We start from the raw sequence: 14157 nt of genomic DNA, 5'->3' as shown, positions 1-14157 counted from the left end.
GATATGATGATTAAATTACATTGAAATAGAATGGTTGCTTTGAGAGTACAGTATACCAAGTCTGGCTGAAGGTATTCATAACTGGAAATGGTTACTAAACTAATTTAAAAATCGCGACACATCGAATAAAGGAGAATTGATTAATGGTTTAGTAATTAGTATTTCCCTTCACTTTAAAGTAATAGGTTCCATCATTTTTTCCAATGATAATGCTAGTTGTGTTTAAAAAAAACTATCCATGAGCTAGCTATACTATATTTATTTTTTGGTTTAATCCACATGTGTACCGAACTCGCCTTTTTGGCGGAATCGGACTAATCCTATTCGACCGAGCTTGCGAATTAAGGCCAAAAGTCTCCCAGCAGATGGCGGGGTTTGAACCCGTGACCTCAAAGGTCACCACAGCTCCGCACTGCCAACTGCACTGCAACTCGTTGGTTATACTTAGAAGCGACAGTTATACTTATTTTTCCTGTTAAAATGAACTTGTTGAGAGCTTTTTATTTTTGATAAAAAAACACAAACAAAACTGTGGCCCTATTGGCTGCAAACATAAAGAGAAAATCCCTTTTATAAAATATCACTACCTTTGTAAAATGATTATTTTTTCATGAGGCAAAGTATTCAAGAAATCTAAATTCAAACTAATACGATAAGCATAAATAGTAAACCAAGACTTGAAATCAAAAGCAGGGCTTCCTAATATCAGAATGGAAGCCTCTTACATATAGAAATAAATTATAGTAACATACAGATTGTAGTACATAGTAACACAACATTTTTGTGTGCTGAGATATGTGTATCCCAAAACTGGAGTTAAAACATCTGGAATAATAAAAAACACATGTACAACGGTTCCTGATTTTGGCATACCTCTCTGTCGAAAACGGAACCCGAAAAAATGAACAAATAAAACTACCAAAGAATATTACTACACTGTTACACTAGGCTTCAGCTAGTCCTTAGTTTCTTCGTAGCATGCCCTGACTCCTTCCCCGTTGCAGAACGCGGTAAGGTGGCATCGACTTCATCCTCCTGCCATGGTCATAGTTTTAAGTATTATGCTATTCGAGTTTAAATTTATAGTAAAGAGAAGAAAAGAAAGTCGTTTCACACCTTGGAGACGAAAGTTGAAGAATGTATGATGCCGTTTGCTTTCTTCCCCAGATCGATTTGTACTGAGATGCTGGCCTGAGATAGATCAACTCCAGAGCTCTGTAACGCTTGTGTAAGAGTATTCAACAGCCTGACATGTCGAATAAACTAAGCTTAGGCAGGAATTTAAAAACTATCGGTTCCTCAGGATATGCAAATCAAGAGAAGCTCTCACCCTTGGGAATAGGCGCTTGAGATGTTGATCGTGCCACTTTCAATAGTCAGTTCCTGTTCTGTCATTTTATTGTCGGTGGTACATGATCGAACCTGAGATGGAGGCCTTGCAATAATTTTCTCCACACCAGATGCCTGTTTTGGTGAAATTGGGGAAGCTGGAATGCTTGTTGTCCTACTTCCAAGAGTGAAGATATTTGGCTGCATTGACGAATGAACTGCCCCAGCTTTAGATGTTGATTCAGGAGGTTGAACCACTCTCTCTCTCAAAGTAGTAGCAGTGCTCAAATCCGAGTCTACTCGATTTTGTCCACTGATTGGCAGGCTGGGTGAGACGACAGCTTTGCTCTCATCAAACTTCTTGCCAAATACTGATGCTGGAGCAGAATCAGTGCTTGCTCCTCGTGCAAGTTCTACAAAACCTTCATTTCCATGACAATTCCTCTGCTACAAAGTGAAAAAAATCAGTAATGAAGTTATTTTGCTTTGCAAACACTGCAATTTAGGACTAGTAATTGGTGTTAGATCTTACCTCATTATATTCATCTCGTAGTTATCTACTAGCATAATTTTGTTATATATACCAAAAACATGATACATTTATCACACTGTTCGCCTACAAAACATTTTAAAATTGTGTATGAGAATCAATTGAAAGCTTACTTACCCATTGCATCATTTTAGATGGCTCATGATTCCAGATGTTATATGAACTGTCATATCTGGTTACTTTCTCCTGTAAAAACTGGATGTATTCGATAACCTGTAAATGTAGTAGTACAACCTCAGTGTTTAAAGTTAATAAATCCTGTCTCAGTTAGATGGATTTTTTTTTAAACTGTAGTTACCTCTAAGAGAAATGATGCCTTGTCTCTCTTCTGGTCACTATTAGGAATGATCTCTCTCAGCCTCTGAAATCTGCAGAACACCACAAACCATCTTAGAATGTAGTGCAGGATTGTTTTTGTGACGCACTTCTGACGAGACAATACAAATCACATTAGGAATGCTGAAAAGTAAATACTTCTACTTGCCAGTACCATCCGGAATGATGATTACATCTCCAAAAGATGTTTTGACAAAATAAAATGGCACAGAAAGAACTCGAGATGTAAATTATGGTGCCATTTCTGTAGAAAGAAAGATATTCAGCCCGTGAAACTATATTGGCATAATAGAATAAATTCAGATTCCATTTAGTAACAACCTTTCAAACACATATGCACTAAGATGTGAAGATGCAATATTTGGGGGAAGAGAACACGTCCTAGTTTCAGAATTCAGAAAAGAGAATGTGATATGGAACTGGAAATCATTTTAAGTAGAGATATGACAATTTTTTTGATAATTAAATTCAAGTTTTACTATGTTAAGATAATAGTCTGTTATATATTCTAGACAAAGTGCATACAGTTCTTGAACTTTAAATCGTGAGGGTTGAGAAGCATGCCTGTCATTAATCTTGCTCCTCCTTCGTTGCTCTGTAGCTGAGTGTTTTGAGCGTGGTGTATTAGGCTTTTGATCTATATTTTTTGCTTCAACTTTCACAGACAAATTACCTGTCAAATTTGAATATGTCATAAAATGCAGACATGTTACACAACTATTTTTAAATGAGAAAAACAAACCTTTAAAATTGGGTGATGGCTCTTTCTTGATGGTGATCTCCTCTTCATCATCATCATCATCTTCGTCTTCTTGGTCATTCTTAGATGTCATGATCATATCCATGAAACTTTGGTTCTTCTGATGAGATGATGATGGCCTGAGAAAACACAATAAGGGCCAAATAATATGAGATACTATTATTAACTGTAGTTATATGATTGGGATATAAATTGCTCACAATAGGGATGTTCTAAGACTAAAAAGAAAAGGAAAAAAAATGGAATAACAAGTCACTGACTGAGAAGATGAGAAAGAGCTGAAGTTTGTGGCGTTGTTCTTATGGTTAAACGAGGATTGTGATGGATTTTCCATGAATGGCACCCATTGCCCTCCAACCACATTAACACCCGCTTCTGTTGAACATCAACAACTTCAGCATCAGTAAAAATCCAAACTAGTGTTTCATATTAATAAAAATACAATGGCCACCTGCAATGATAGAATATTATCTTATATAATCTAAAATTAATGAGTCACTGAGGCTCAGAGATGGCCCTGTTTGTGCAGCATATAAAAGCAAGCATGATTTAATAGAATTTAGAGAATTGAAACCAATATATAACTGGACGTGTCAATTTCCGCGTCGCACCATCAAAGCTTAACTATGAACTAACAAGGTCTCATCCCAAACAAGGAACACAACAATAGATATGAGCTAACTAGTGAGTAAGTAAGTTGAAACAGCTATTTTCACAAGAGATGTGACCAGGAATATTCCTAACTAAAAAAATACTATAACAGCTTCTTGTTGAAAAGTAGTCACTGAATTTGCACTTCAAGAATGCAATTAAACATACCTCGCAGAATATGTCTTTCTGTGGCAAGATTCTCCTTCCCTGTCTTTCCCTTTTTAACTGCAGATTCATTCCACAGAGTAAAACTAGAACTGCAGTTTGAGTTTCCGTCGTTCCTGGTAGTACTACTCGGCTGAGCAGTAAACATGCTCCCCTCAGGCTGTAACACCATTTTATTGAAATAAGAGATGCTATACGTCCCAATGCCACCAGGAAGAATATGCTCCACCGAGGCCGGAGGAGCTGGCACTGGAGGCCTATCAACAGCAACCACCGTAGCTTTAATATCTTCTTTCGTTGTTGTCACATGCTTCCCCACCCGTTCCAATGGTTGCAGGAAGTCATGCGTTTTAAGGTAGCCGCCTGCAGTTTATGTAGAAAGAAATGCAGAGAGTTAAGCAGTATGATTCAAATGCTACCATTTCTGCGGGAAACATGTTTTGGAATAATCAATCCACCAATATACCAGGCATGCACCAATGAAGCCTTTCAGATTTTTTTTCTTTTGAAGATATTTTAAGATGAAACGAAATACTTATACATAGACCAAGACCTTACAAGATATTACTATATTTGATGCCTTTCTTCGCCTAGTCAAAAATTCTTTCCTTCTCAGGCACCCTTATTTCTACCTCAATTTGTGACATATATTTCATTATATTTACTTGTTAATCATATTCTGACGAGAAAAAGGAGATGGCACTAAAATAAATGCCTTCTTATATACAAAGAAATTACCCAAAAAAGTATAAGGAGTATTTAATGTTCATAGTTCCTGATATAGCCAGATTAGGTTGTGTACTTATATTTGAAATAGGCTGCAATTCAAAACACTTTCTTTAGGACTGAGTTAATACAATTTGTGTCTGCAACTTATAAGTTCTGCACTACATATCAAATTTCACTGCCCAAATAACTTTTTACAAAGAAAAAACTAAAAAAATAAGATCATGCATAAACCCAGACATTTGTCCCAGATTTTAAGGGATCAACAAAAACGGAGTAAAATAATGAATTGACGAAGCCCAGCAGCAAGATAGAGATGAGCTAATCGCAAAGTTCTAACCTGAGCCTTTTTGGAGTAGGCAAAATCAGCCAATCCAAGGGATGGCCCACACCTAAAGACAAATGCCCAGATCTAACATACGCCGATGGGGTCACGGGTACATTTACTGCGCCACTCGTGGGTTGCCCTCCCAATATATTTTCCTATTTCCTTTTCCCCACCAACAATTACCCCACTCATTTTTCACTTATTTTTTCGATTCCTTTTCTCTTTACTTTTTAGTTTATACTTCCTCCTTCCATTCAAACCACACACCATAGGCTTTGCGAATCATCACCAATATATACATGTTTTAATTTACTAAAATAAGAAATGGAGTAATTTTTTTTTACTGTTTATCAGTCAAATTTAGAGGAGATGTTGAATCGATCGGAACGATATTTATCCATCTAATTTCGGAGCTTTTTCCAGAATTGATATCTCATAAAAATTTCCACAGTTTTTGACGCGACCAATTTTGCATAAAAAGCATCGTAAAAAATAACTGCAGCATGCAAAATTAAATAAAAAAGGAAAAAAGTACGGAATTTCGCCATGGTAACTGCTTGACTGAAAATCGGCGACAAATAATATGTACCTTGCGAGGGAGACGGATCTTGTTGGGTATGTGCAGCTGGTGACGAATACAGTGAGAGAAAATCATGAGTTGCCTTTCTTCCTGTTTCGCGACAAAATTCAATCATCACACCAAAATTAAAAATCACACTAGCCAATCCAATTTCCCCAGAATTTTGGTTATGAATTCGTTGTTTTTTACCTTCAGTTCCAAGAGGTAATTCCATGTATAATTAATTCCTCAATCTGCAGATTTTTTTTTTATAAATTTATTGTTTTGGCGTGTACAATTCGAGCTCCGATTCAGATCCGCCTCCAACGTAAAGATCGGAGGCGCATTCGCCGCAAATCTTCTTCTCTCCCCTAATATCCTCGCCGAGAATCGCAAACGGCAATTCAGATGAACAGCACCAGCATGACTTCCTCCACCTTCATCGAATCTGCAGTTGGACACAATTCAACTGAATTACACGCAATTCAACTCCAAAACAATGAAAAAATCGGAAATTAAGACTCGAATGAAGGCGTCGAGCTTGAATCGAGATTCATTCATTTACGCACACATAGAAAAATTAGGATGAGAAACGCAAAATTGAGCTTCAGATTCTCCAAAAGCAACACCGAGCAGTGGCTTTCGCGGGATCGATGGTAGGTGCAGACACAATTCCCTAACAAAAAAGAAATACAGAGAGTTTTGAGAGAAAGAAATTAAAGAGAAACGGAATTTCAATTATGCGTTTCTCTCTCTTAAAACTCTCATCTGTAGATGGAGAAGTCTCCTTTGTTTTACTGTATATATATGTATATGTGTATGTATATATGTAAGCAGAAAATGGTGGTGGTGGGGGGAGGGGGGGCGTTTTCGTTTTCGTTTTCGTATTTCCGAATAAAGCGTTATTGGTGGGTTTATTGGGCGAGAGAGAGTGGAACGGCGTTGAGTTAACGACGTTGCGGCGGTGTAAACGCCGTTTGGCAGCTCAAGTGTTATGTACGGGCACATCACACGGAAAATGATTTAATTTTTTATTTTATTCAGAATGGATTATTTTAAGGGATTTTGGTGATCCCGATTAACCTTTCTTTATTATATAACTAAATCTTGTTGTATTAATGATGCATCTCTCTACTGTCTATATATCTATTGGATTATTTCATTCAAACAATTCATATACTAGTCTTACTATGTCACATGTCAAAGTAATCATCAAATTAGATGTTCAATTTCAAATACAACATATGGACTTTCAAGTTTAATTGCTTTAGAGAAGAATTCATGTCTTTATTAATGTTAATCATATCTTAGAAAAATATGTAGCCTAAATTACTAGCTACAGTTATTGAATGGATATGAATTCCTGGAAAAGGGGTTTGTGAATGGATATATATTTACCCGTTACATTTTGTTTGTATGTATATATGTCTCGTGCCTATAGTATAAAATTTATTTATTTAATTAATTAGATGATAAATTGAAGAGATGATCGACGAAAGGATAGATGGTCAGAATAGTGAAATAGACTTTACAAAAGACTCTAACGAGTTGAATAAGAAATTTTATGATATATTTCCTAAATTAAAATCATTAATTTTTATGAATAAAACTCAACTGTATTAATATGAAAAATAAAAATAGTAGCATGAATTAAATATCAGGGATATTCACGGCAAATTATTAGAGAGGGTGTGTTTTATTGTTGGTGCGCACGTGCAATTGGACAAGGCAAAGCGGAGTCGCCCTCATTATAATTCGACCTTAAAACTGCCGCACTGTAAATGTGTGGGGTGTCACGTGACTCAGATACGTCTCTGCAGTTACTTGCACTGCAATTACATACAATCTTACTTAATTACACTTATCTTGGTTGACCTTAAAATTAATTAACTTAACACTAACATTTTCATTAATAACCCCCAAAACCAACATCATTACTGCACAGATCCCCATTCACAAATTTATCCTATATCCTCTCTCTTCTCCGCACAACCTTTTAATTAAACAATTTTAATACACTAATACTAGTATTAATATTAATTCCCTCTCTTGTCGGTGCCTTCTCAGAGTAAATCCAAATTTCAAACCATACCTCAACAACTAGTAATTAACAACTACAGTAGTCCTTAACAAAAGATTAAATTTGGAATCTGATTTCGAAATTCAAATACTTGCCTCATGTACCGTTTCATTTGTCTTCTAACTTTCAACTCTTTTTATGCTTCCATTTTATTAGTATTAGCTTTTATACCGTTTCATTTGTCTTCTAACTTTCAACTCTTTTTATGCTTCCATTTTATTAGTATTAGCTTTTATACTTGTATTAGCTTAAAATTAGTACTCTTCCACCAAATTAAGTTGAGTTAAAAATTTTGAACACTTATGTTGAAAAAGATATTCCAAAAAGAAATACTTCGTACGACCCAATTTAATTGGGATGAGGGCGTACTATATAGTAACCTTATTCTATGAAAAAATCTAACTCACTCACACAGAAAAGTACCTCTACGAAAATCTGAAACATGATTTAACAAAAGAAATTAGCTAATAACCCTACTTTTTATTATATTTTATACTGGTGTTGTTAATTTTAGGATAAAACTACAAGCCCATCACACTTCACACCATGCGATTGATCTCAAACTCTAAATTTGTCAAAAAAATTTAATCGAATATTAATTGTGTAGGTAAAGTCATTTTTGTAACAAGAAAAAATATAAATAAACATACCTTTATCTTATCAAAATTTTCAGTGCACAAAACTATTTTTTATATAACGAATTTCGACATTGTTATCGTACCTTATTTTCGATATGTTGTACACCAAAGTTCAATATATCACACTTTTGCGGTATACCGTAATTCAACATTAATGAAAATAGAGTATTTGAATTTTTAGAATATTATTTAGAGTTTATAATTTAAAAAATATATTAAATATATTTTATACAATTATATTTAGATTTTACATTAGATTTTGTAATTTTAAAATATATTAAATATATACAGTATATATCGTAATTTACTGCATATACTGAATTTTAGTACGCCGCGATATATGAAAATTCATACAGTTACTTAACAAAATCTTTTAGTAAAATATCATACCATACCAAAAATCACGGTATAACAATGATTTGATATTTTTAGTATTTTATCAGTAGAATAATGCCGTTATTTTGGTAGTACTTTTCCCCGCCCATAGCAACTACTGCGAATAGTTAACTAGATCAAACAACAGTCAGGTGGTACATTGATTCACTCCATCAACGAACAAATTAAATCATTATTTTGTTTTAGTAATTGAAAGTATAGTACTAGTACTATGATGCAATGCACCTGAACTTAACCTAATTAAGATGGTTTGATATAATCCCTCGGTTTGATATATTATCTTCGTCCATTTGGTGTTGAGTCGTATTTCTTTTTGCATTATCTCATTATAGTGGGATCATTTCATATTTTGTCAAAAAAAAACAATAAATTTCTATCTCTTTTATTTTATTATCCGTCTTATTTTACCCTTAGTTTAATTTTAAAAAGAAAATAAATGTCTTTCCAATTTTAAAGCAGTAATTGAATAGAGGTTGTAACTTGTGAGTATATAAGGATGTGGATAGTAAAGGAGGAAAAGTCACGTGCTGTAGCCCTTTTGCTCTTTCTACTGCACTGGAATTCGCGGGGCCTCCCTTACCCACGTGCTCCCCTTTATATTTCTCCGTCACGCTACAGGTTGTTTTTATTCGGACATTGTTTTACAAAAATATACTCTAATAAATATTTAGAGTGGAAAAAAAGTAAAATAAGTAAGAGACTAATGTATATATACGACTATCTTCTATATTATTCTCTTTCTAACTTTACTTTCTCTTCCCTCAAACAATTTATTACTCATCGTTTTTGCAAAATAACGAGAATGATAATAAATCCCAATATTCCCTCAACAAATATAATATTACAAGCTTGAAATAGTGGTCTAGGCATAGTTTGGAGAGATTACCCAACAATAGTGATCCAAGTTCAAGATGCTACACTTCTTTGATCACTAGATTGGAAGTCAATTATATCAATTAAGAATCAATTGTGATTTTTACGTAAATTCCCGAAATTGACTTTTCATCATTCATTTAGAGTGAAGGCGTGAAGATAAATGTTGTACTAATTCAAGTCATATTCAAAAGTCTTACCACATAAAGTTGTGCTCTTAATTTCTTGCAAATAATCGAAGAAGCACAAAATTTGGCAATTTAAAATTAAAAGTTTTGCCAAACCAAGTCGTTTGACACTGAATAAACCCAAATCAAATCAACTTGATTTGGAGATAAATGTTGATTCATTCATGCAATTATATCGATCACTTCAAGTATGTTAGAAACAAAACATGGAAACAAGTTTAAAGGAGCATCCGATTTATTATTAAATTCTAAATAGATTGGATATAATATTCGAATATTACTAAGCAAAAGCTTTTTATGGTTAAGCATGAAAGGACGAACATACCTATAATATTTGCCTATTTGGTAAGTTTAAAAATTAGATGTCTCATCAACCTAAAATAGGCTCTCAACATGAAATCACAAGTGTAAATCTCCCGACTTTTCATTAATATAGGATCTTTGTATGTAATAATAAAATTAAAAGTTTAAAAATAGAAAATAGTTTAATATAGTAGGATCTTGTATGGAATCTTGTGAAGCAATAATTAGGCAATTGTATGAAAAAGCATGGTGGTTTAAGTCCGACAATCAAGCTAAGCTTTTACATTAAATAAATCGTAGCAGTAGTACTTAATCAATGGTATAAGGGGGGGAGGGTTAGAGCCCAAAACAGGCTGGCATCAAAGATAAATACACTTTCTTAGAATCAAAGTATGCTAGAACATGGCTTATACCACTTCCATGCACAGCTTGTTATTCCAATATCCAAATATTATACCATTTTTTTAATTTAACATTAATTAGTATATGATCAATATATGCGTGAACAAGTGTCTGTGTTACTTTTCTTCTTCCTTCACTCAAAAGTCAAAAGATGGAGATATTCATTCATCCGTGAGTCTTGAAGATCATCCACACAATCATAATTAAATAGATAAAACTTCTCTTAAATGTCTATCTTACACTGGATCATGTGTTAATAATTAGGGTATTGTTAACATTATATATAGTTGGAATTTTGATGTCAATTGAAGCTTACAAATATCACCAGAAGCGGATTTAATTTGACAACACTAGTTTTATCTTTTTCACAAAATATATACTACTAGTAGTCTAGTACTATACAAACTTCAATCACATTCAATCAACTTCCGCCAATGTTAGTAGGTCGAATTGACTCAAGTTTTAAGTGAAAAAATACGCTAGTAATATTAATAAATTTGGAATAAATTTATAATAAAATGGTTTTTTTGTGAAAGTACAATAAAATTGTAGACTGTGTTATACTTTTATGTAGTAAAAATACATAAAGTGATGTATGTAGAGTCCCATCCCCGCAAAATTTGGTGCTGAATTAAATGGAGTGTCGTATAGTTTTAGAAATACATTCTGATCCTGAATATTCATTTTATTTATACAGTCCCTGAATCCGACAGATTTAATGGAATCGAATTTTTTCTAAAAAACATGTATATTAGTTATTAGTGAGTACCGCATCGACCTAGTGTAGAAACATTGAATCTCACAATTATATGTTTCCATCTTAGTTTATTAATATACTTTAATATTTTTTCTATAGTTACTAAATGTAACAAATTCATTTTTATTTGCGTGTTCAATGAGAATGACTGAAAGGTTAGTGGGCTGACTACTTGACTAGTGGGAGACAAGACAACGTAGGTTACTTTTTATAGAGATATACTAAGTACTACTCCTCCGTCCCATAAAGATTGTCTTATTTTGACTGGACATGGATTTTAAGAAATGGAATGAAAAATGAGTTAAAAAAGTTAGTGGAATGTGCGTCTTACTTTTATAGTTTTATAATAAAATGTGAGTAAGAATGAGTTAGTGGAATATGAGGTCCACTACCAAAAATGATAAAAAGTCAAATGGGGCAAACTTTGTGGTACGTACGAAAATGACAAAATGGGACAATCTTTGTGGGACGAAAGGAGTATATTTTAACCATACATAGGGTAGGTAATATACAAAATTCAGTAATTTGTGCCTTCAAGAATTTATTAATTCTGTAAAATAATTGTTCAATTTGCAGCGTTAACTGCTTAATTTAACATCATGATAAGTGGGAAACTGTATTATTCTTTTTCTAAAGTCATTATCTAGACAATTGTGTTTAACAAGATATTGACATATTTTTAAGCATATTTACAGCCGCTGATAGTGATCAACGGAGGGGGAATAGACAGTGGGACACTTATGCCCACATGGAATTTCTAAAAAATCTACGATTGTTTTACAATTGTATTGTTAATACCACTAATTTATAATTCTAAAAAATCCTTAAGAAGGTTCCCTCATTATTGCTATTAATTTTATTTAACTAACATTTCATTCTTAAATTTGGGACAAATGTAGTAGTAGTACTACTGTACCATAGAAACAATAATTATCTTTATATTAAACTAAAATTAATTTGGGATGAAGATAGAAATAACATAACAAAACGAAAATGTGACATCAGTACTAATCATTATTGCACGATATATTAAATAGCACAATAAATAAACGTTTTTATCTACTGTGTCATATGACCCGACCTATTGAATAAAATGACCACTTATTATCCAATGTTTAATTAATTAAGATATAGGCTACAACTTCCTAAGTTGATTTAACATCTACAACTAACACTATATAAGCTCTAGAGGAAACATGCATGATACCCTAATTTGATTTCAGCTAAGTCAATAATTATGAAGTCATAAATGGATTATCTAGACAAGTTCACGATTTCATGTTGACTATATTGACAAAATGAGGGACATGTGTCAAGTAATTACTCATGAAATATGTCGTGTCTTCAATATTAGCATTAAGTCTATAATGATGCAAAAATTGAATAATATTGAACATGCTAAACTTTATTCCAAAACTTATGTCCACAAATTACGAAAGCATACTTCCCTTTGATTAGCATCAATGGTTCAAAATAAAAACCAAAACAAACTAAAGTAAGAGGGAAATTATGTTGATTTATATGTTGAAGAGTGCATTTTATAGCATAATTAATGCAATACCTATTTAAATTTCAAATTTTTGAGCTCTCAAAAATTCTAAACTGAACACTCTAAAGCAATGAACAAAAAAAATTGAAAAAGTGAAGATAAAGAAAGAGAAAAGTTTGAACTATGGTGAAATAGTTTTTTGTGGAATTAGGAAGAAGACAAAAAACAAGCCACAAAATAAAACTTCAAAATTGTCCACATTACAAACCGGGGCAGCTTAACACACAACACTATGATGTTGACGTGCAATTATTGGAGTTGTTTTTTAAAACAGGACAGTCATTTTCTATAATTCAATTTTACGCATATTTGTTGAAAAATGCATGGTAAAATTTAAGCAATAATATTATTTAAAAAGAGGTTCAATGAAGAAACTAAATACCCCTTCACATTTACAGATTAAATAAATGTTGACATCAAGAGTTTAACTAAAACTAAAATAATCAAAAACAAAATTATTTATATTAAAATAATAAAAAGGAAAAGGTAAAGGAGTTTCCCTGAAACATGGACATTCTCTTGTAACGCAGCAGTGGTATCGTATCAGCTTAGGGATCAGTTAACAATCATTATTTTCCGGTTTAGGATAATAATATCAATGTTTAATGAATTTAATATTTGTATTACAGTAATAGGACAGGTGGCGGAATCACCGTGAAAAGCGGGGAAAGTCACGTGATCAAAAGAAATTGTCTGCCTCACCCATCACGTGGCCAACTAATGCCGTGATGTGGTGGGGCCCCACCCCCCTTTCATAACGCAATAGTACATTATTTTACCCTCTCAGGGGCATTATCGTCATTTTGATTCCCTATTGCGTGCGGTCACTGATTGGTTTTCCGTTTTAATATTGGAATTAATTTAATTAATGAAAAATAACACTCGTGTGACTAGGATGTTTTGTTCTATTATAAAATGTTGGTACTGTAATTAGTAAAACGGGATGTTGTAAAAATGTTCTCGTCTAATTTCTAATTATCAAAATTAGCTAAAATGCAAAACGCAATGAAATTATGAAATGAGTATCTTTCACGGGTTTAAATCGACTATATATATCCATGCTTGTTCAGCGTTGAGGCTGATTTATCAATATATATTGCCAGAGAAAAATTTATAAAAAAAAAGATAGATGTTCATAGAATAGTGTTGTAGCAATAAGTTATTATAGAGGTGTTAATTTTTCAAAGGAATTAGGTAGAAGGTCATGATTTTGGTTGACGATTGTAGTTGTAGTGTGAGTTCTAATTAAGTGGATGTGGGGAAGGTTTTATATACACTTAAGGTACGTGAAACTTGTGGCCCAACATGTTGGACGTGTGTTATCAATATATATTTCACTATTGCAAAATTTTACATCGATTACACTTATTTTATTCGATACTAAATCAACAAATAGTCAAGAATTGGAGGAGATATAAATTTTACAATCACAGCATATGCGAGGAGATATTCTGATTACAGTCTATTTCAAATCCTAAATAGCAACATTTTGTAAGATTATGAGTAAATATAGTAAATAATTGAATAGAGTTTTCGGTTTAAGTATAAAAGGAACGTAATGTAAGAG

The 14157-nt window shown here is 33.1% G+C and overlaps 1 protein-coding gene across 2 annotated transcripts; it reads right to left on the bottom strand.

The window, feature by feature from the left end:
* Positions 1-677: 677 nt before the first annotated feature.
* On the bottom strand, positions 678-6264 carry LOC125215978 (transcription factor BIM1-like). Of its 2 annotated transcripts, none has more exons than XM_048117570.2 (12): positions 5974-6264; positions 5615-5852; positions 5435-5515; positions 3795-4154; positions 3236-3350; positions 2958-3094; positions 2780-2888; positions 2178-2247; positions 1997-2092; positions 1331-1776; positions 1117-1246; positions 678-1035 (listed from the first exon to the last, which is right to left on the bottom strand). In XM_048117570.2, exons 2-12 carry the CDS (start codon positions 5637-5639, stop codon positions 952-954), a joined length of 1653 nt encoding a protein of 550 aa, XP_047973527.2. In that variant the 5' UTR covers positions 5640-5852; positions 5974-6264; the 3' UTR covers positions 678-951. The 2 variants fall into 2 exon arrangements, with proteins under 2 accessions (XP_047973527.2, XP_047973528.2); XM_048117571.2 differs by having other exon boundaries at positions 1331-1773.
* Positions 6265-14157: the final 7893 nt, after the last annotated feature.

The sequence above is a fragment of the Salvia hispanica genome, chromosome 3 (assembly GCF_029641045.1).
Source record: "Salvia hispanica isolate PSC_SH4W2 chromosome 3, Shi_PSC_v1, whole genome shotgun sequence".
In the NCBI taxonomy this organism is placed as follows: Eukaryota; Viridiplantae; Streptophyta; class Magnoliopsida; order Lamiales; family Lamiaceae; genus Salvia; species Salvia hispanica.
The sequence above is the reverse complement of the archived record's forward strand: the minus strand, read 5'-3'. Positions and strand labels throughout refer to the sequence as shown.

Excerpts from the sequence above, each read along its gene's own strand:
- LOC125215978 (XM_048117570.2), bottom strand. The coding sequence starts at position 5,639 with ATGGAATTACCTCTTGGAACTGAAG. Across the intron at positions 3,351-3,794 it reads AGAAAGACATATTCTGCGAG|AAGCGGGTGTTAATGTGGTT; the intron begins GTATGTTTAATT and ends GATGTTCAACAG. Across the intron at positions 2,889-2,957 it reads GCCATCACCCAATTTTAAAG|GTAATTTGTCTGTGAAAGTT; the intron begins GTTTGTTTTTCT and ends CAAATTTGACAG.